The 21,052-nt window shown below is 36.6% G+C and overlaps 1 protein-coding gene across 1 annotated transcript; it reads left to right on the top strand.

Moving 5' to 3' along the window:
- The first annotated feature begins 2,669 nt into the window (after window positions 1–2,669).
- LOC133200743 (serine/threonine-protein phosphatase 6 regulatory ankyrin repeat subunit B-like) lies at window positions 2,670–20,811 on the top strand. The gene is made up of 28 exons (XM_061336525.1): window positions 2,670–3,092; window positions 6,510–6,611; window positions 8,619–8,717; window positions 10,623–10,736; window positions 10,954–11,058; window positions 11,878–11,976; window positions 12,056–12,157; window positions 12,401–12,601; window positions 12,702–12,800; window positions 12,940–13,041; window positions 13,119–13,220; window positions 13,304–13,402; window positions 13,543–13,671; window positions 13,761–13,889; window positions 14,014–14,130; window positions 14,219–14,317; window positions 15,691–15,894; window positions 16,002–16,100; window positions 16,203–16,304; window positions 16,838–16,942; window positions 17,060–17,161; window positions 17,266–17,364; window positions 17,696–17,836; window positions 17,935–18,042; window positions 18,135–18,539; window positions 18,635–20,006; window positions 20,113–20,262; window positions 20,355–20,811. The coding sequence occupies exons 1-28, from the start codon at window positions 2,808–2,810 to the stop codon at window positions 20,549–20,551; spliced, it is 5,067 nt and encodes a 1,688-aa protein (XP_061192509.1). The 5' UTR covers window positions 2,670–2,807; the 3' UTR covers window positions 20,552–20,811.
- Window positions 20,812–21,052: the final 241 nt, after the last annotated feature.

Genomic DNA, 21,052 nt, shown 5'->3' with positions numbered 1-21,052 from the left:
TAAATATCTGTACTGTATGCTAGTAAATTTCAAATAAAAAGTAATCCTGTAAGTCTCTGGATAGATTCAAACACCGTAAATCCTGTAAGGTTTCCAAAGAGATTCGAACCCCGCCTCCTGTGAGTCTCTGGATAGATTCGAACCCCGTCAATCCTTTAAGGTTTCGAAAGAGATTCAAACCCCGTCAATCCTGTAAGTCTATGGATAGAGTCAAACCCTCTCAACCCTGAAAATCTATGGACAGATTCGAACAACATCAATCCTGTAAGATTTCGAAAGAGATTTGAACCCTGTCAAGCTGTAAGTCTATGGATAGATTCGAACCCCGTCGATCCTGTAAATCTATGGATAGAATCGAACAATGTCAATTCTGTAAGATTTCGAAAGAGATTCGAACCCCGTCAATCCTGTAAGTCTGTGGATGGATTCGAACAACGTCAATCCTTTAAATCTATGGATAGAATCTAACAATGTCAATTTTAAAATTTTGAAAGAGATTCGAACCCCGTCAATCCTGTAAGTCTCTGCTTCGAACCCCGTCAATCCTATAAGTCTATCTATAGAATCGAATCCCGTCAATTCTGTAAGATTTCGAAAGAGATTCGAACCCTCTTAATCCTGTAAGTCTACCGATAGATTCAAACCCGTCAATCCTTTAAGGTTTCGAAAGAGATTCGAACCCCGTCAATCCTGTAAGTCTAGGGATAGATTTGAGTTCCGTCAATGCTGTAAGGTTTCGAAATAGACTCCAACCCATTTTTGTAAGGTATCTGAATATATTTGAATCCTGTTTTTGTATGGTCTACGATTATGTTGATTCGAACCCCGTTTTTCTATAGATCTCTACGTAGGCTGGTTCAACCAGAGTTCGTCGGAGATTTATGAGGACAGCTGAAAGTCTGGTTTAAGGTACTCCAATCCTCAGGTTCTGAAAATCAGCTTTTAAGTAATTGAAAATGCTCACAAAAATGTCTCAGATTTCAAATAATAACGTGAACGTACCCATGGAATTTCTTCAAAGTTCATCCTTATAGTTAATCATATTATATAGGGAAACTTATCAAATCTCAAATATATTTTCAAGAAATGCAGATAAAAACACCAGCTTTGCATTTTCTAATTGAAAATTGATCAACAAATATAATTTAGGATAGAAAAATATAGGTATCCAGGCATTTGAAGAAAATTTTATCTTTTTTATGCTTATTCATTATTTTAGTTCCTCTTTTTACTTCAATTGTGATATAATACTTAGTGTAAAAAGCTTGTGCTATCATTGCTAGACATCACATATCACATCTAATTTCATATCATGCTTATAAGCAGTTGTAACTAATGCTAGACTAAAGGAAATTCAATTTCTCTAAAAATGAATTCATTTTTTTCTTTTGTGGGGTACAAATATCAAATATTTACAAGGCCGTTTCTAAGACTTCAAAGAACCTTGAATCATATTAAGATGCATAAAATGTAAATTGTTGCATGAAAAGATCTCAATTTCATGCTTCATTTTGAGACTTTTTAAATAAAATACTAAATTTAAGAGTTATCCTTCCTGGCTGAGGATCGGATATCCTTAACGAGACTAATCTATAGGTAGATTCGAATTCTTTCATTCCAATACATGTAGTTTTCTAAATAGATTCGAACCCCGTTTTTCTAGTAACTAAGGTCTCTGAATAAATATAAATTAACTCCGTCATTCTGTAAGGTGTCTTAGTAAGTTCAAATCCCGTCATTCCTGTATGGTCTCAGATTTACACACTATCATTCATGTTAGTTCTTTGAATAGGTTCGAACCCCTTCCTCTCTATAAATCTTGATTCGCACGCCACCATTCCTGTAAGTCAAACCCCGACATACATTCCCATTTATTTTTACGATTTATTGCACATTCGAAACGCAAGGAAAAGCTACGTGGATTTCACATTTCTTTCATGAAAATCGTTTGAAGATTATGATATAACAAAAAGATCGAAAAGTACTCAAACGATTCTTTGACAAAACCATGTTCACAGTGTAATTGCAGAGTCCATTTAATTTGTATTTGAAAATTTCTATATTGATGACTTGTTATGACGATAAATTATGTTATGGAGAGCTAGACACTGATACACTAATTTCCATAGTGACGCGTCTACAAATTTTCAACTTCACCTGAACCACGTGACTCAATCCAGCTTCCGTATCTACCCGCACGGCCTCTATTTTATATTGATTAACTCTTTATCGTTTTAATTTAACAGGCAGCGGTGCGATGCCCCAGAGAGGCAAGATAAATAAAGAGAATAATACGATGCAGATAGCATATTAGTGTTGCCATCAGAGAGCCATTGTAGCAAGGATAAAAATGGAAAATATTCGACGAACTGCTGAGCATAAAGTGATGTAAAATTAAAAAAAAATACCCAGAGTTTGATATGAATTAACTGTCATGATTTTAATAAACAAATTCTTAGGTATTCAACGTTACTTTGGATAGGAACTTGCCAAGTCTGATTTCTCTCCGAGTTTGTAGTGTTGGGACATTCATATAAAATTGTGGGTTGTGCAAAAAAATAATTGTGAACAAAAAATCATTTGAAAAGCAAAGTTACCAGTTTTCTTTTATTCTTATGATTGCTGAGTAGTTGAGTTAATTAAGACAACGTACATAGAGTTCGTTTTTTCTAGAAATAACTTCGTCGATTTAGTGCCTTCACCGCACACCTAAATCAATGCTTTATATTAGCTTCATCGATATATTAGTGTGAGGAGAGAATGCAATACAGAAGACACGGGATCTTAAATATGTAGTTTCCCACAAAATGGACAAATTAAACAGCGACAAATGGAGTGACAGGATGTCTGTTTCCGGACTTCCGGCCAACGACAAGCCGGACGACGCGTCAGCGGCCAACAGCACGGCATCCAGTGGGATAGGGAGCGGGGTATCCGTAAAAAGCACAGATCTGGACAATCTTTCTGTGGGATCGGGGACCACGGGGCTGGGGAAAGTCCTATCCCTGAGTCTGAAGGGGGAGTGGATGTTGTTAGAACAGGTGCTCCGGACGCTGGACAAAGGAAACCCGGATGTATCACAAAAAGAAGAGGTAAGAGAGTGGGAGAAGAAATCTAGAAGACACAAGATAATCAAAATCGTAAGAAAACTGTCTTGTTCTTCAACATCACAGCTCAGTTCATCGGATATTTTTTAAAGAACTTTCGTCATGTGACATATTTTACCAATTTTTTGGTATACGTACCGTTCCTTTTTCACTAACTGGGGGGTTTAGACCATAAGAAGGGACCAAATAAAAAAACTCAAATAAAACGTTTTTACTTCGATCTTAAGAAATCTTATTTAAGAAGATTTGTATAGAATGATGTGCGGATGTCGTACGATTTATATTCACTATACCAGACAAAAAGATTTCTTATTTGGACGAATATCTTAGTATGATCAGCTAAACGACTGACTATAATAAACAAATATTTCAGTACGCTGACTAAATGCGCTAATTTTAGTCATCGCCAAATTTGACACAAATTGAAATAAGTCAACGGTTTGAATGACAATGTCAGTTTCGCGAATTTTTGAATAGACTTAAATATAAACCACACGGTAATCTTTGTTATGAATGACTTTTTTGTGATTTTCAATGAACACTAACTTGATAAGTAAAACACATCTTCTCTGTTTACCCAAAATGAAGGACACTTAGTATCTCTATAGATTTTTGAAACTGAACAGCACGCTAAGGTCAGGATAACTCCCCTTTTTTGTCAGATAAATGTTTTAAAACATCCGCTAGCAATGCATGGGAAGAAAGCTTACAACCCTTTTTTTTAATTAAGTTTCGTACACATATTTGAAAAATCAGTTCATGGTACACCTATTCACCAGTATATTTATTCAATATTCTATCAATTTTTATCCTTCAACATTGGTATAGACAATATTTGAATATGGAAAGTAATGCATTAAGTACATATGCATAAAGAAAATAACTGTAAATAAACTTGTTTGTATTCGATCGAAACTGAAGCGCAAATAGCTACCTGCATGAGAACGCGAAAAAAGACCCTGACGTGTAATGTGCGGTACTGTCCAGTATACGACATTCGACCTAGTACAGTAAGATCATAGTAAGATCCTCACCCGCCCGCCCCCAAAACAGATCCTCACCCGCCCACCCACCCCCAAAACAGATCCTCACCCGCCCCCCCCCCCCCGCCCCCAAAACAGATAAAATGGATCCTTACAATTGTAATACTTGGACTGTTTTTTTCCATTGTTAACGAAGTGCATGAGAAAAATCACGGCGTATTGACAAAGAAAATTTTAAGAATGTTATATCAATATTCCGTGTTAATAATCTGTGTTTACTATGTAACTGACACCTAATGAGGCGAACAGAGCTTTAATGGTGGGTGAAATCAGAAAAATGTCCTATGTTATCGAGTAAGTCTGCCGACCCGAGAAAATCGCGCAATATTTTATGACTTATCAAAGGACATTTTCAGCGCAGAGAATGTAAATCATATTAAATCAGAGAGTCAATCCATACAAAGTAGAAATGAAATTTGAAACTTCGAATGATTTATATAATGAAAGAAATGGCTCATGTAATTGGATGTTTCTTCTCGTTCAATGTCGGATTGAAATTTATACAAAAAAATGTTAAAATCCAGGAGAACAAATTCAGTGAAATTATAATTTTAAAGAGATACTTTTGGTGTGTTATGAGTCGTTAAAGTATCTCTGTTGAAATACAATTTCACCACTGAAAAAGTGATATCCATGTATGTTCTTTATTATACTTTTTTATGACCCTTTTCTCAGAGAAAAATGAAGTGTGTTTTGCTTGAAAATAAGAAATTTAATAATTTACTGTTAAGAAATGCACATTATAAATATCTTAATCATGTTAAAAAGAGACAGATTGAAGTTTTTTTTAAAAAGAAAAATAGTGGTAATCATGAAAATGAAAAAAAGGTTAATATTTTTTGTTATCATGTCATAAAATTATAAAGAAACATGACACTTATAAAAACAAGAAGCATAAGATAATCTTACTTTAAATAAAAATTGATATAAAAGAGCAAAATGTCAGAAATACTGCTAATTTTTCATATTTGAACCAGTCTTGATTACTGTAATATCACATATTTTCGTGGGGTCAAATTTTCGTGATTTTAGAAAAATATGGGTTCCTGTGGATATGAACTCATGGATGAAAAATTGATTAGTAGTAATATATTTGAGTTTTTGTTAATAATTTTTTTTAAATTTGTTATTAATTTATTTAATTTTACATTTTTTTTTTCATTTCGTGATGGGCATGAATTATTGGGTCTCTCATACCTTGAAAACAACGAATATTAAACCCCAACGAAAATGACTGATTTTACAGTATTATAAAAACTAAATCAGGGGGTTTTAGATGAGAACGATAACCTAATTGTCTTCTATAAAAGAACTACATGAAATTGAAAAAAAAACTTGATTGAAGTTGAAAAAGAGCTGTTTAAAATTGGAGAAAGAGCTATGTAAATTTGAGACAAAGTTGAAAAAGAGCTGTGTAAATTTGGAGAGAGAGCTATGTAAATTTGAGACAAAGTTGAAAAAGAGCTGTGTAAATTTGGAGAGAGAGCTATGTAAATTTGAGACAAAGTTGAAAAAGAGCTGTGTAAATTTGGAGAGAGAGCTATGTAAATTTGAGACAAAGTTGAAAAATGGATGTCTAAATTTGGAAAAAAAAAGAGTTGTGTGAACTTAAAAAATCAGCTGGGTGAAGTTAAAGAAAGAGCGTTGAGTTGAAAAAGTCAGCGAGAATTTGAAAAAAAAAAAAGAGCCGTGTGTGGTTGAAAAAAAAGGAAAAAAAACTGTTTATAGTTGAAAAAGAACTTTGTGAAGTATGAAATAATTGTGTTAAACTGAAAAAAGAGCTCTATAAAGTTGAAAAAATAGCAGTGTTTAATTGAAGAAAAAGCAATTTGAAGTTGAAGAAAGAACTGTGTGAAGTTGAAAAATGGTGTGCGAAGTTGAAGAAAGAGTTGTGTGCAGTTTAAAGAAAACTGTGGGAAGTTGAAGAAATATATGTATGTAGTTGAAAAAACAACTGTGTAAAGTTCAAAAAATTGCGTGAAGTTGAAAAAAAAATTGTTTGAAGTTGAAGAAAGAAACTGTGAAGTTGGAATGAGATCTTGTGAAGTTGAAAAAAAAAACCCAGATGTGTAAAGTTGATAACGGAGCTGTGTTAAGTTGAAGAAAATTATGTTGAAGAAAGGGTTGTGTGAAGTTGAAATGAGCTTGTCTGTATACAGTTCAAGTTCTATGATATCACAGATCCTACGAGAAACCAAATTTATAAATCGCGAATTAAACCAGCAGTAAACATTAAAGGTTTCCATAACAGAAACTAGTGAATTTTTGAGCCAGTTTCATAGAAAAAAATTCAACAAATCCTTTCTGAGAAGCAGTTGCATTAGAAGTGATATTAATAGTTGTACTTCATGTTTTGTAGGAAGGTGGATTGTCTCCTTTAATGGTCGCCGTAAGGGAGAACAAACTGGTAATTGCTGAACGACTTCTGGATCTGGGGGCCAACATTAATGACCGCGCCCATGTAAGACTTTCTAACATGCGCCATTCATGATACAATGAAAAACCTGTTTCTAAGTATAAAGAGTTTTATTGACAACATATAGATATATTTATTCATGGAATTCAATTTATCCAAATTTGTTTATGCATACGTATAATTATGTAAAGTTCCCGTGGAAATTTCCCAGTAATGTCAAAATTAACCTTTAAATAACTGTTTTCTAAAACTTACTGAACAACAAGAAATTTAAGCTCATAGATTATGATTTTATTTCGGTTAAATTGATATTGGTGTCTAGGAAAGGAATTAAAATTTGTTTTTCAGGATTTAAGTGATAGTCCGCGATGAAGACATATTTTTACTAAAACAGAAGAGGGACCTTGATTTTCATTGCGAAATAAAACAATGCGAATCAATATTAATAATAATTTTATTGGGAAACAAGTTTGTTTTACGTAGAATTATTTTACAGGTATTTTTATGCTGTCAAGCTTGAAAAATCAATGGAAAACTGAAACATGAAACGATTTATAACCAGAGTAAATAACTGTATAACAAACACGAGAAAGCGCGAGGGGTTTGATGTAAAATGATAAATATGATAACGATTCTATGCAAGTAAACAGCTTAGTTAATAATTGTCTTGCTCGGTTAACTCGCCAATGACTTTATCAATAATAGTCAAAACATTGCTGATGGCTGTAGAATGGGGACAATTATAAAATCTTGTCTTAAGGTTCACTTGCTGATTCAAATTTGAAAATTTGAACCTGATCACTCGCCCGAAAAATATAAGGCAAATGCAGCTTCCGAAGCATTATTTATAATATGCACTGCTAGAGACAAAACAAAAATTAGGACTTTTATGTATATAAGAAATAAACTTCCAATTAAGTGCAGCACAGTAGAACACTATCCAGCTTGTGATAACATTTATCATCAGTCAATGTTATAGACTTGTACATCCATTTGGAAACTGGCCTGCCTCGAACATGATCATTCATCCAGAAAGTGTGGATCACACGCAGCATCAGAAGCATGGTCAATTATATACATCCTTACTGATCATTATCCAGCGATTGAGGCATAGACACTTAAAATGGAGTAATTTAAACTCTTTAAACCATCCACTCATCCAGAAAATATAGGTCACATACAGCATCCAAAGCAGTCAGGTCGTATGTATCCCGAGATGCAACATCTTTGTGAGATTGACCTGCACCATCCCCAACATTCGACAGCTTCATAAGACTGATTTTGTGCCCCCAACGCATCTACTTGATCATTCTCCCGAAAAATATAGTTCAAGCAGAGTCCAAATATGATTGTAATATTAGTATGCACCCTTAGTGTCTTCGGAAGTCATGTGACTGGGATCAAATTCTGTATCATTTTCGCACATCTATATTTGACCAATCATATACCAGAATACTTTTTAGCTAAAAGTGAAAAGTTTGGAGTAGTGCTAAGCCCTGGGAACCCTGGTCAAAATCGAAATTTAAAAAACTTAATTGCACATCTAGGTGACATGGCCAATAAAAAGATTAAAGGGTTTCTAATACTCAAAAATATAAGAGGAGTTCTGACGACAGAAATGTGGCGTGTGTTATTCAGAGAAAAATGTACAAAAATTACTTAACATGTAGTGTTAGCTGGTATTTCCTATAACACTGTCTTAGAAAAGGTGTGCAGCATCATTAGGCATTGTTAAAGTTGCACAAAGGTCCTTGGAGTATTGTAACATTTTAATTATATAGGAAGTAAGAAAATAAAGTTCAAAACTACATATGCGTTTGTACGTCCTTAAAATTTCCAAGTTATTCTGCAGACCCATTCATCAAAAGACTCTTCTTTTAAACCTATACTTTTTTGTAGGGAAGGACGCGTTATTACCTGCCAGAATTCCGGAGCTTATTTGAACTATAAACAGATTTTATTTTACGAATAACTGACAAGAAAACTTAGATGATTATTTATAAATAGACATTGCTATAATCGGCCTATTTTGAATATTTCTCTTTTTTTTAGGACGGTCGGACCGCTTTACACTATGCGGCAACATTTGCTAAAGACGATGTGGTCAAACTACTTCTAAACAGGAAGGCGGATCAAACGATACCCGGTGGTGTAAGTGCCTGTAAAGAATTTAATCAATTCCAGTAATTGCTTATCTAAATTTCTAAAGTTTTTTTTAAGTCACCATGGTGCAAAGAGATGAGTGATGCACCACTAATCATTAATTGGGGAATCTCTCTCTCATTCTTGTGAATCAGGTATCAGTTTACGTGAATTTAATAGACAGTTCTATTTTGTTTTGCGGCGTGACACATCCTCCAGCGATTCATTTCCCCTTTCCCGCGGTTGGACTAGTGAGATGATAATGCGAATCTGATGCAGGCGCCATCATTCATTTCCGGAAGTTGGGAGATCGATGAATCCCTCCGTGTTCCCTTATACTTCGCCATTGAATTGGCGATGGAAGTTTCGTGTAAATCTTCGGTCTTATTTGTTTTGAAGTTGATGATACCTAAATCCAGACAGTATATTTATCTTGACAGCTAACGTACTACATCAAATCTTTCAGTTAAAAATATCGATGAAGTCAAAGATAAGAGATTATAATTACCCTTTTTATCTTGATTTTAAAGAGAGAGAAAGACACTTTAAAATAACAATTTATGAATTTATTGAAAAATTTTCAAAGTCTGAGAACGTGCCCGATTTTTGTAAATGAACGGTAAAGAAAACTCTCATTCAAGATCTTTGTTGTATCTTGTTGGCATTCGTATTCATTTGGATCTTTGAAGTGTGTTTGATATGGAATACTTTGACAGAACAGGAGGCAGAAGCATAAAAGGATCGTGTTCGATATTTTGTTTTAAAACTTCTGCTGATAGCCGTTTTAGGTTATTTTAGGCTAAAGTGTTGGAAGATTGTCAATATAGAAAATAGAAACTACTGCAGAACAAACATAAGTATACATATTAAGTTTACTGGATAAAATGTCATTGCGTTCATTTTATTGTAGCATAAATACTAGTATACATTTGTGATTGTCTGATCATGACAGTTTTAGGGTGCACACCTGTTTGATTAGAATTTAGTTACTGTAGCCTCCCAGTGAATATATATTATGTTTCCTTCTATGATTTTTAAAACTGGTATTTCTGTAATTTAATATTCATCAAATGAGTTAACTAATGAAGGAGTTCTTAAAAAAAAAACAAATTGAATAATTTTTTGCACGATATAGTAATTCTTCTGTTTTATCTATAATAAAAAAAATACACAAAAGTAATCATGTCCTAAAGCGAACATTTCGATTGTTACCTTCTTATTTTGCTTTGAAGTACATTATATTACACCAATTACACCACAGATTTACGTTTTGTTTATTAGTTTGGTTTATAAGTGAGAATATAAAAAAAAGTTTGAGTGGGATTCGCATCAGGATGTTAAAAATTTACTTTTGAGTGTGAAGCAGCAGGAAGTTCTACTTTTCCACTCAGTATTAAATTCTATCTTGGAGTAACATCAAGAATTATGCTTGTTTTTGTCAATTTTACCCCACCCATGTAGTGCTGCTCAGAGTCCAACTTCAGCTAAAGTTATTGGACATCTTAACCGAAATATGAATGAAAATGAAGTACTCTAATTTTACAGAAACAGGCGAATTATGAACTAAATCTTCAACAGCGAGAAAGCTTTACGAACTTTGATGCTTTGGGCATAACAATGAATAAACTGGAAATTGTGTGCTCATTCTGGTATTACTAAGTATTTTTGTCTCCAGATTTTGATTTTTTTTACAGGCCCCAGGTTATTGACGGGTCCTTGTATAATTAATCCATACCACTTTTCTAGTCTACTGGTGTATTGAATTGGCATTTATAATTTCTTAGTTTCGATCCGTAAACGCTTGCATTGGCATTAGCCGAGAATTGGAGGTTCCACAATTAAATAAATCTTAGAGGTATCCGTTTTAAGAGTGCTGCCTAGATTAATAAAATACAATGCTTTTGTTCTGTACAGCCCAATGACCAGCTACCCATCCACATGGCAGGTGCCCGTCAGAGTGGAGCAATGTCTGTTACACAGATCCTGCTTAAAAATTCTAACAAGGACCTTAGGCTCACTCAAGATAAAGTATGAGTTCTAACTATTAACTATACATTGTTTAATTAAATAAAAAAAAAACCTTAGATATCTTGATTGATTTGGAAATAGCTGAATTGATTTGATTAACTTTTGAAAAGTTTATTTAATTTCATTGAAACTCTGAGTTGAGCAATATTACGAACCATTTTAGTTTCCTAAATTTGATGGTTATTTTTCTGAGATGTTGATGTTTGTCTTATGTTAGAACGGTTGCATCCCTCTATTTTTGGCGGCGGAGGCGGGAAACACAGCGGTGTGTAAGGAACTACTTTCACAGTGTGCCGAGTCCCAGCTTCACCTACAGAGAAAGGTACGGGTGTGGTCATGAAATAACTCGAATGGCGAATCAAGAGGTTCTTTTTTATGTATGCCTGTGTCTTTTGAAGAAGTATAGCATTGCCACTCAAAGCTACATCTGAACAAATCAAAAACAATTTCAGCGTGGTTGAAATCTAAGAACGTTGATTTCTGCTAACTATTTATGAGAAATTCTTAGTCTCTCGTGGGAGTGAAATGAATGCCAGTTTCTGCAACATTAAGTGTAGTTTATACAGATTATCGGATTAATGTTAACATAATGCCAACAGGCTATAGAAACATGCAATCATGTCTAGAAAATGATCATTATACTATACAAAAGAACCCCATTAGATAATTTTTGTTACACAGTGTAATTTTGCGTTGTCATCTTAATTGTCGATATAAAAACGTACTTCCCGGGTTAAACAGAAAAGATAACCGCCCTGTATTGAATATCGTTAGAATCTTTTAAAACTTTCAGCTGTGGTATTGATTCCTAAATACCTTAGGATTGCAACTTTTTTTAAAAGTAAAAGATATTTGTTTTTGAAATATCTGATTTGAATTCAATGCTATATCACAAAGTTATTTAGATGCCAAAAAATATTTGGACCATGGTTGAAATGTGTTAGAGTTAAAATTTTGGAACAAATATGTGACATCGGTCTAAAATTTGTACACGGTAAGTTTTCATCGCTCGAAGACCGACATTGTTCGAAACCCTTATTTAAGAAACGAGGACTAAAGTTTAGGTTTTCGCTGTTGGTCAGACCCCAGATATTACTCTTGACCGTTGTTCCCTCTTCTTAAATCATCTCTATCTCAACAGGTAAATGGCGACACTGCTCTACACATTGCCTGTAGACGAAAAGACATAGAATTGGCCCGAATGTTGATAGAGGCTGGCTCCCCGGTAGACATACGGAATGTGAGTAGAGAAAATGACTGAAATATTAAATTCACCCATACAGTGCTGATGTCATTAGTGATGTCATTTCCGGTTTCAGGAAGAAGGTCACACTCCATTGCACATCGCTGCATGGGAGGGGGACGATGCAATGGTGAAGTATTTGTACCAGATGAAGGCAAACCCAAATTTAACCGACAAAGTACGAAACTAGCAACAAAAATCCGTTTGCATTTATTTACAACAAATCAAGAGAATAAATAGAAGTCCACCCTTTAATAATTTGGTTCAACAAGTAAACTTTATGAAATTATCTACCTTTCACATTTATTTTGAAGTCATAGAAGAAACATTTTCGAAGCTATTTTAGCAAATGTTCAATAGTTAATGATAGCAAGCTCGTGAATTCAAGGTTCTGATTTTGGTATGGTCTCATTCATTTCAGCTTGACCGCGTGCCAGTCCATATCGCTGCTGAACGTGGACACACCGCCATTGTGGACCTTCTGGTGGACAAATGTAAGGCGTCCATCTCTGCCCGTACCAAGGACGGAAGCACTCTGATGCACATCGCTTCTCAATACGGTCATCCAGATACCGCTCTCACGTTTCTAAAAAAAGGAGTACCTCTTCACATGCCGAACAAGGTAAATGTATCAGGGATTTTTAAGATGGCTGCAATGCGTCTTTCGGTGTTTTTTTTCTCACGAAAACCGCAAATACTTTTATTAACAATTTTTCGTGTAGTCTGGTGCTATTTGTCTACACACAGCGGCGATGAGAGGACATACCAATGTTGTCAGGGCCTTGCTGTCCAAAGGGGCGTCAGTAGATGCAAAAACAAAGGTAAGTCACGCACTATATCATATACCTAGTAGTGTATCAGCCCTGATACAGGCGTTTTGGACTAGGTGAGACATAAACTGTATTTATATGGAACAGATCAAAACCGTTCATTTTATATAATACGGAAAAAATGTTTCAGGATGGTTACACAGCGCTTCATCTAGCAGTGGAGTATGGCAAACCTCAGGTGGTTCAAATGTTGCTAGGTTATGGTGCACAAGTAGAGTTCAAAGGTGGAAAGGTAAAGCATATTTTTCCCGATTTTTCTTTAAATGTTCAAGGTGGGGAACACACACATGTTATTTGTTTTATTTACAGGCTGGAGAAACACCTCTCCATATTGCTGCCAGGACTAAAGATGGCGAAAAATGCGCAGAAATGTTGTTAAAAAGTGGAGCGGATGTCAATGCCATCAGGGAAGTATGTATACCCCATGGAAGATATGTATATCATTTTGTTTCACAGTTTAATTTTTCTTTTTACGTTTGTGTTAAAAATTTCAGAACGGAGAGACTGCTATGCATATTGCTGCCAGAAATGGACAACTGAAGATGGTACAAGCTCTTCTGGAGGAGGGAGGCGACCCCACGGAACAGTCCAAGGTCAGTCGCACTCTTTATCTGTCAGGGATTCCTCTTTATCAAAATGTTTTTGAATAATTTGGACCCTCTTTAAAATGTGTATATCTGCCATACAGTAGAGGTTACCGTTTTTACGCCATAAACAATGTCCTTTTATACAGAGTGGAGAGACTGCACTACACGTTGCTGTTCGTCACTGTCACCTGGCTGTTGCCACAGAACTTGTAACTTACGTCAGCAGGACGTCATCACGGATAGACGCCGTCATGTTAGTCAACCAACAGAACTGGGTAAGTCACTATCACTTTCATACTTTTTTTGATACGACGACTGTGGTGACATACATTTCATTTATCATCTGATGGTTGGTTAACTACAGGAGGGGGAAACACCAGTGCACTATGCGGCAGAACTTGTTAAAAGTATGACGCATTTTGAGTTTGAAGACACGGACATAATGAGATTACTTCTTCAATATGATGGGGACAAGAAAATACAGACCAAACTTGTGAGTACTTTTTCTAAATATTGGTTTTATCAAAAACATAATTCAAAACATCGATTACTTTAGAACTTCTTGCTGTTGTCTTCGATAAAGAGCAATCTATTCATCCTTTAATCCCCCACTCTAGACACACGAAACCCCTTTGCATTATTGTGCACGTGCAGGGAACGAGGATATTTTGTTGGAGATCGTGAAGCACATTGGTAACACCAGCATCCAGAACGCAGTTAACAAACAGTCAAAGGTAATGGTGATCTCTGGTTAATCCGACATATTTTAGATTCTTTCAGATATCTTTGGCATATTTGATTTTTGTTGTTTTTCAATTTTAGAACGGTTGGTCACCATTACTTGTGGCGAGTGAGCAAGGCCACCTTCAAATCGTAAAAATCCTTCTCCAATACCATGCACGAGTCGACGTTTTTGACGAGGTAAGGACTCTACCGAACAGTTCGTATGGACGTCAGTGGATTAAAATATCGGCGGCAGAATGCAATTCGTTGATAATACGCTGCTGAAAGTCGTCCCCCGCCGCTTTTCGAGGCTCTTGCGATCGATCATGGTATGAAGCAAATAAAACAGATGAAAACCATACAAATATCAGACAAGCACGGTCACCTAACGGACTTCACCTTTTCAGTAATAAATGAGTACCGGGTAAAACGAATGACAAAGCATGAGAAACTGATAAAACGGTTTTCGAACGTTAGACTAGCGGTTGAACGTTCGGAGTCCAGAGCACGTCCGGTTTTTCCGTTTCACTGAAATTCCCCAGTTGTGTCTCCAACACACATCAACGAAAGTAGACCGGTGAAGTGCGAGCATCTTCGCTAGCCATGGGTTTCTGTTCCGTTACTCTCTCTCTCCTACGAGGAAAGAAGCGGATCAGAAACCCTTTGCTAGCGAAGATGGTATGCTAAAAGAAGCGCATGAGTTTCATACAAAACACATGCTAACGAATACTTACCACACTAACGGGCCTACCGATCTTTAAGCGAACTAGAAATAGACAAGAAAGATATGCGGAATCGTCGCAAGCCACGGGTTTTGTGTCCATTCTATTTCCACAAACCCGTGGCTGCCTCCTACCAATTTCTCTCGTTTTCGAGACTGAAACATTGAATATTTATTAAGTGACGTCAGATTTACCTTGACCAATGAAATCACCCTGTAGCAATTTTTGGTACGCTTAAATGGCGGCACCCATAATGAAATCATGTTTGCTGTGCGTGGCAGATTTATTGAAAAAACTACGATAGATCCTGAAAAACAGAGGTGAGTAACGTATATTCTAAAATACTTACAAGGTTTTACATTAAAATACAGGGTTTCGAATGTAGATGTTGTATGAGAACGCTGAATAGCGTTACTCATTAAGAAAGGAAATTCGAATCGAAGTTGATGTACAGCTCGTGGTTATGGTTACATCCAAATACAAGACAGACTGATCATTTTCTTTGGTTCTGACTTGACGCGTCAGATGTTATTCCATTGGTTGAATGTATTTATTAATATTCATGAGAACGACAGAAATTTGTAGGAGACAGCCACGGGTTTGTGGAAATAGAATAGACACAAAACCCGTGGCTTGCGACGATGGATATGCGGAGACTAAGTTGATAATTTTGCCATCCGTTTGACATCCATTAGAACTATCTGGTAAGGTGCGGCTGAGTTTAAGAGTTGAAGCATTCAATTATTTACTTAAGAGTTGAAACATTCAATTATTTACTTGTATTTTCTGCTTAAGATAATATGAAGATTTACCAAGACATTTTACTAAGTTCTGCATTTCATCTTGTAGTATCATGGGAAAGCAGCGCTCCATCTGGCGGCAGAAAACGGACATGAACAAGTTGCCGACGTTCTATTATGGCATAAAGCCTTTGTAAACGCTAAATCTAAGCTAGGGTTGACACCACTCCATCTAGCGGCGCAGAACGGCTACAATGATTTAGTTCGTTTGCTGATAGAGACACACAGCGCTGTGATTGATGCTTTATCATTGGTAAGATAGAACTGATATAGATATCTGTAATACAACTTTTTTAACACAAAACCTATATGTAAACGTTGTCAACTCCATGCCTAACAATCATTTTATACAACACCCAGGCGAAACAAACTCCGTTGCACATGGCAGCACAATGTGGAAAGATGGAGGTTTGCAACACTTTACTGAAAATGAGAGCAGACGCAAACGCTACTGATGTAGTAAGGCTGCTTTTTGTTTGTTTGTTCGTTTGTATGGCTTCGTAATTTCTCCCTTTTTTGAGTTGAGAGTCGTACGACTATATGGAATATTTATTTTTGCAGCATGGGCAAACACCACTCCACCTTGCGGCAGAAAATGATCATTCAGATGTTGTCAAACTGTTCCTAAAACACAGACCAGAACTTGTCTCCATGGCAAACACGGTAACCAATTGCAATCAAAGGATTTCATTGTAGCATATCATAAAATTATATCTGATGAAATTCAGTTAATTACTAGTAAAAATAAATTAAGATGCAGTAACTATTCTGCTTGTTTGTTTACTTCAGGATGAAGTAAGTATACGTTGCATGTTTTGTTGTGTTCTAACCGTGCATGTTGAACAGATTCAAGTGACGTTGAAATTAAAATGAAAAATAAAACCACACAATGTACCGGTAGATAGTTCGAAAAATATCACGATTGAGTTTCCCTCATCCTTGATACTCCCAACAACCTTAGTTCCAAATTTCAACAGTGTGTAGTTTTTATTCCACTGCATGAGTGCTCTATGATTTCATGAAAGTCATTTGCATGTCTATTCAAATGCTCCTAGCAGTTATCACACTAGCATGTTCTCAGAACAAATGTACATTTAATTCAGTAAGTATAAAACTGATCCCTTTTCATTTTTGTTTTCTACCACCGTATTACAGACATGAAACGCTTTAAATGTTCGGCCATGTTTTTGTTATAGAATGGAATGACGTGTGCTCACATCGCCGCAGCTAAAGGCAGCGTAGCTGTCATCCGGGAACTTATGAGGTTCAACCGGACCGTTGTTACCACTGCAAGAAACAGGGTGAGGAATTAAAACGCCAACCCTGTTGCAAATTCATACATATGAATTAAAAGTTTCTTGTGAAGGAAAATAATTAAAACCGAGAAAAGATAGCTCATTATAATATTTGTTTTCCAGACAAACAATTCCACAGCGCTCCACCTGGCGGCAACTGGGGGACACAAGGAAGTTGTTGAGGTACTCCTAAAAGCAGGAGCATCGGCCACGGATGAAAACGCGGTAAAATAGAATTCTGATTAATATACATAAATAATTCAAAATATTGGGTTTTAGTCCCCAAAGAGCCCTGCGTTTTTTTTTATAGTATTGTCCCTCTTTCATAGGATGGAATGACCGCTATTCATCTGAGTGCTAAACATGGTCACGTCAATATTCTTGAAGCTTTAGATGGTCATATTAATTGGAGAACTACCAGCAAAAAGGTAAGTACAGTGAAAACAAGTTCACATATCAAATTCAAAAAAGTATCCAGCCATTGCAAAGTCATACATTTTTTATTAAGCACAATAAAATCCTGGTAATAATTATGGCATAAAATTGAACATACTTAGGAGTTTGCGGAAACTGTGTTAAATGTATAATTTACATCGAATGGAATCCTTTTAGTTGATGAGCATGACATAAGTTCCATTTTTATTTAGAATGCTTTAAATTAACCATAATTCCATTACATTGATGAGTTTTAATACATGTTCTGTGAGCAATTAATCAACTGAGAAATTAAATACAATGTACATTAATCAATCTTCGCAGACTGGTCTGAGTGCAATTCACTGCGCTGCACATTATGGACAAGTCGACTTCGTACGAGAAATGTTGACCAAAGTTCCCGCCACCGTGAAGAGTGAATACCCTGGGGGAGGGGATTCTGGACTGAAGGATCTCGGGGCGGAGGTAATTTGGCAGAATTGATTTTAGCTAAATTTTACACTTTTTATACAAAATTAACTGACTAGCTTAAGAATTCCTTTCTATAATATTGTTACCCCCAGTCTGGTTTGACCCCGCTTCATCTGGCGGCACAATCCGGTCATGAGGGCTTGGTTCGTCTACTCTTGAATTCACCTGGCGTTCAAGCAGACGTGTCCACAAATTTACAGGTATACTAAAATTATATCAAAAATAGTTATACATTTTCAAATTTTGCCCTTTTAATACATCCGATAATAGTTAATTCCATCACACGATGTAGGGCGCCATCCCACTCCATTTAGCAGCACAGGGCGGACACACGTCAGTTGTTTCCTTGTTGCTAAGCAAATCAACATCGCAACTCCATATCAAAGACAAACGAGGACGAACAGCTCTCCATTTAGCAGCCGCAAACGGCCATATCTTTATGGTGGCGTTATTGTTGGGTCAAGGTGCAGATATAAATGCTTGTGACAAGAATGGCTGGACTGCCCTCCATTTCTCGGCGAAAGCGGGATATCTAAACGTCGTAAAGCTCCTTACAGAGAGTGGTGCGTCTCCTAAGTTTGAAACAAAGGATGGAAAGGTTCCCATTTGTTTCGCCGCTGCTGCCAATCACTCAGACGTTCTTAGTTTCCTAATGAGGCGTGATCACAACACGAATCATTTAATGGATGATAAAAAGGTAGGAAAGTGGGTTTAACTTTCAGTTATCATTTACTTGTGTTCTCTGAAAATAATATGCATGTGTTAGTTAAAGAGTTGAATTTTTATTTCCAGTTTGTTTTTGACTTGATGGTCTGTGGTAAAAATAACCACAACAGATGTATTGAGGAATTTATTCTGTTATCACCTGCTCCGGTCGACACTGCTGCAAGACTATCAAACAACTTCCGAATTCTGGCTGTTAGGGAAAAGGAAAGGTCACGTGATTTGACATCTGCGGGGGATTATTGTGAAAACATGGCGACAGAGCTCTTGGCTATTGCAGCCAGTCCCAACAGTGCAGGGCACATTCTGAAGGCTGTTGATTGGAACGGGACGCCATTTCTAGATGTTCTCATAGAAAATGAACAGAAAGAGGTCGTGTCACATCCTGCAGTCCAAAAATACTTAACAGATGTATGGATGGGGAATTTAAAATGGGCCACCTGGAAGATTGTGATGGTCTTCATGACCTTTCTTCTCATTCCAATCATCTGGCTCATGTTCTCGTTGCCCTTGCGTCACCGGTTCAATCGTGTTCCTATTATCAAATTCATGGCATACCTCGTTAGCCACCTTTACCTGATGTTATTATTTCTTCTGACTGTTGTGTATCCACGTGCACCCATCTGGCAGTCTGCTTCCATGATCCCTAGCGTCTATGAATGGCTCCTGTTGTCATGGTTATCTGGACTTCTTGTGTCTGAATTGACAAATCCCGGTGACAGAGGAGGACTAGGTTGGGTCAAAGTAATTTCCATCGGCATTAGTGCGATTGGGGTATTTTGCCACGTGTTGGCTTTTGCCTTTGACACAAACGAGAGACTGTTGCTCATTTTCATCCGGAATTATTTCTTTGCCTGGGCTCTGTTGATGTGTTTTGTTCAATTGTTAGACTTTTTGTCTTTCCATCATCTTTTTGGTCCATGGGCCATCATTATAAGGGATTTACTGAAAGACCTGACACGATTTCTTGTTATATTATTAATATTCATCGCTGGATTCACGTTGCATTTACTTGCTATATATCAACCAGTATATGCACCAAAAGCAGTGGACCCAACCCAAGGCCTCGGAGTTGGAAATGGAGACGCAACCGTAGCACAATTCACACTAATCGAGTCATTTGGATTGTTGTTCTTTTCTCTGTTTGGTCTGGTGGATCCTGATGGACTTCCCCTGACCAATCAGAGTCCAGTCTGGGTTGTTTACATGGCCAAGGTGACCTTTGGAATTTATATGATGGTGACTTTGATAGTACTGATTAATCTTTTGATCGCAATGATGTCAGACACGTATCAGCGAATCCAGCAACAGTCAGACACGGAGTGGAAATTCGGACGTGCTAAGCTCATTCGTAACATGAACAAGACATCAGCAACTCCCTCTCCTCTGAATCTGTTCACAAAGCTTTTTACATATTGTCGTGCCATTTATAAGCATAAAGGTAATGTACTCAGTTTTGCATGACCAATTTGCTGTTTGAGTGAAGTCTATCATAGTTCCCTTTCTCCTATTAAATTAAATCATTTTAATGAAACTCTTCTTTCCAGGGAAACTCTGTAACGTGCACGCAGATGATTACATCAGCGATGATGACGACGTGGATGCGTTTTCTGACTCCCGTTCTGTGGATTTGTTGGCTCACAATGCGGGGTGGTTGAAAAATGTTGTCAGAAGAAACACTCAAGTTGCTCCAGATGGTTAGTGCATACTGCTGTATACATGTATATTGTACCTTCAATATCTCTTTTAAATGTCTAGTATCTGAAAACTACCTTTGCATTTTTCACAGGGGGATTTCTACGTGTTTCACATCATGCAAATGGGCCCCTTAGGTTGGAAGATGTAGTTGATTGGCCAATGGTTGTAAAGAAATATCAGTCAATGCAAGGAATCGAGGATGTAGGAACAGCTCTCTCTGACGAAGAGGAAAATGAGGCAGTCAGTAAAGGCGCTGGATTCGAAAAGGACAGTGCTCCTATGACTTAGGAAGAAGAAATCTTGTCGCCTGTTATGAAAAGTGTGCCTTAAGTCGGATGACATTGTACCATATGAATACGTACATACACGAAATCCTGAATTTATTTGTTGGCGCCATTGAAATAAATCCTTCATACCTAATTTAATGGATCTATCTAGCAGCTGGAGTTAAATTACCTTTGCATTTCACAGAAATTGTCTTTCTAGCTGAAAAGGGTAAATGTTTTTTAATATTCTTGATGAATGCTTCTATCTAATTAAATCATGTACAGTCTGTGATAATGTTCCTCCTGTATTGATCGAAGGTTCACATCATATCTGTTAATTTTATGGATATGTTTTAGTAACGAGGCCTTCGATTAAAGACATACCTTTGGGGAAATGTTTTGCTTTTGGAAAAAAAAAACACCTAAATTATCAAAAATCAAGATGCTACATTTGTCACTGTTGACAGTATCTCTGTGTACGCGTTTTGCAGATGATTGATTCGTTGCCCAGGCATGGCCAGAT

The sequence above is a fragment of the Saccostrea echinata genome, unplaced genomic scaffold (genome assembly GCF_033153115.1).
Source record: "Saccostrea echinata isolate AGI-Se365-2 ecotype Australia unplaced genomic scaffold, CSIRO_AGI_Sech_v1 ptg000041l, whole genome shotgun sequence".
Classification (NCBI taxonomy): Eukaryota; Metazoa; Mollusca; class Bivalvia; order Ostreida; family Ostreidae; genus Saccostrea; species Saccostrea echinata.
This window is presented reverse-complemented; position numbering and strand designations above follow the sequence as displayed.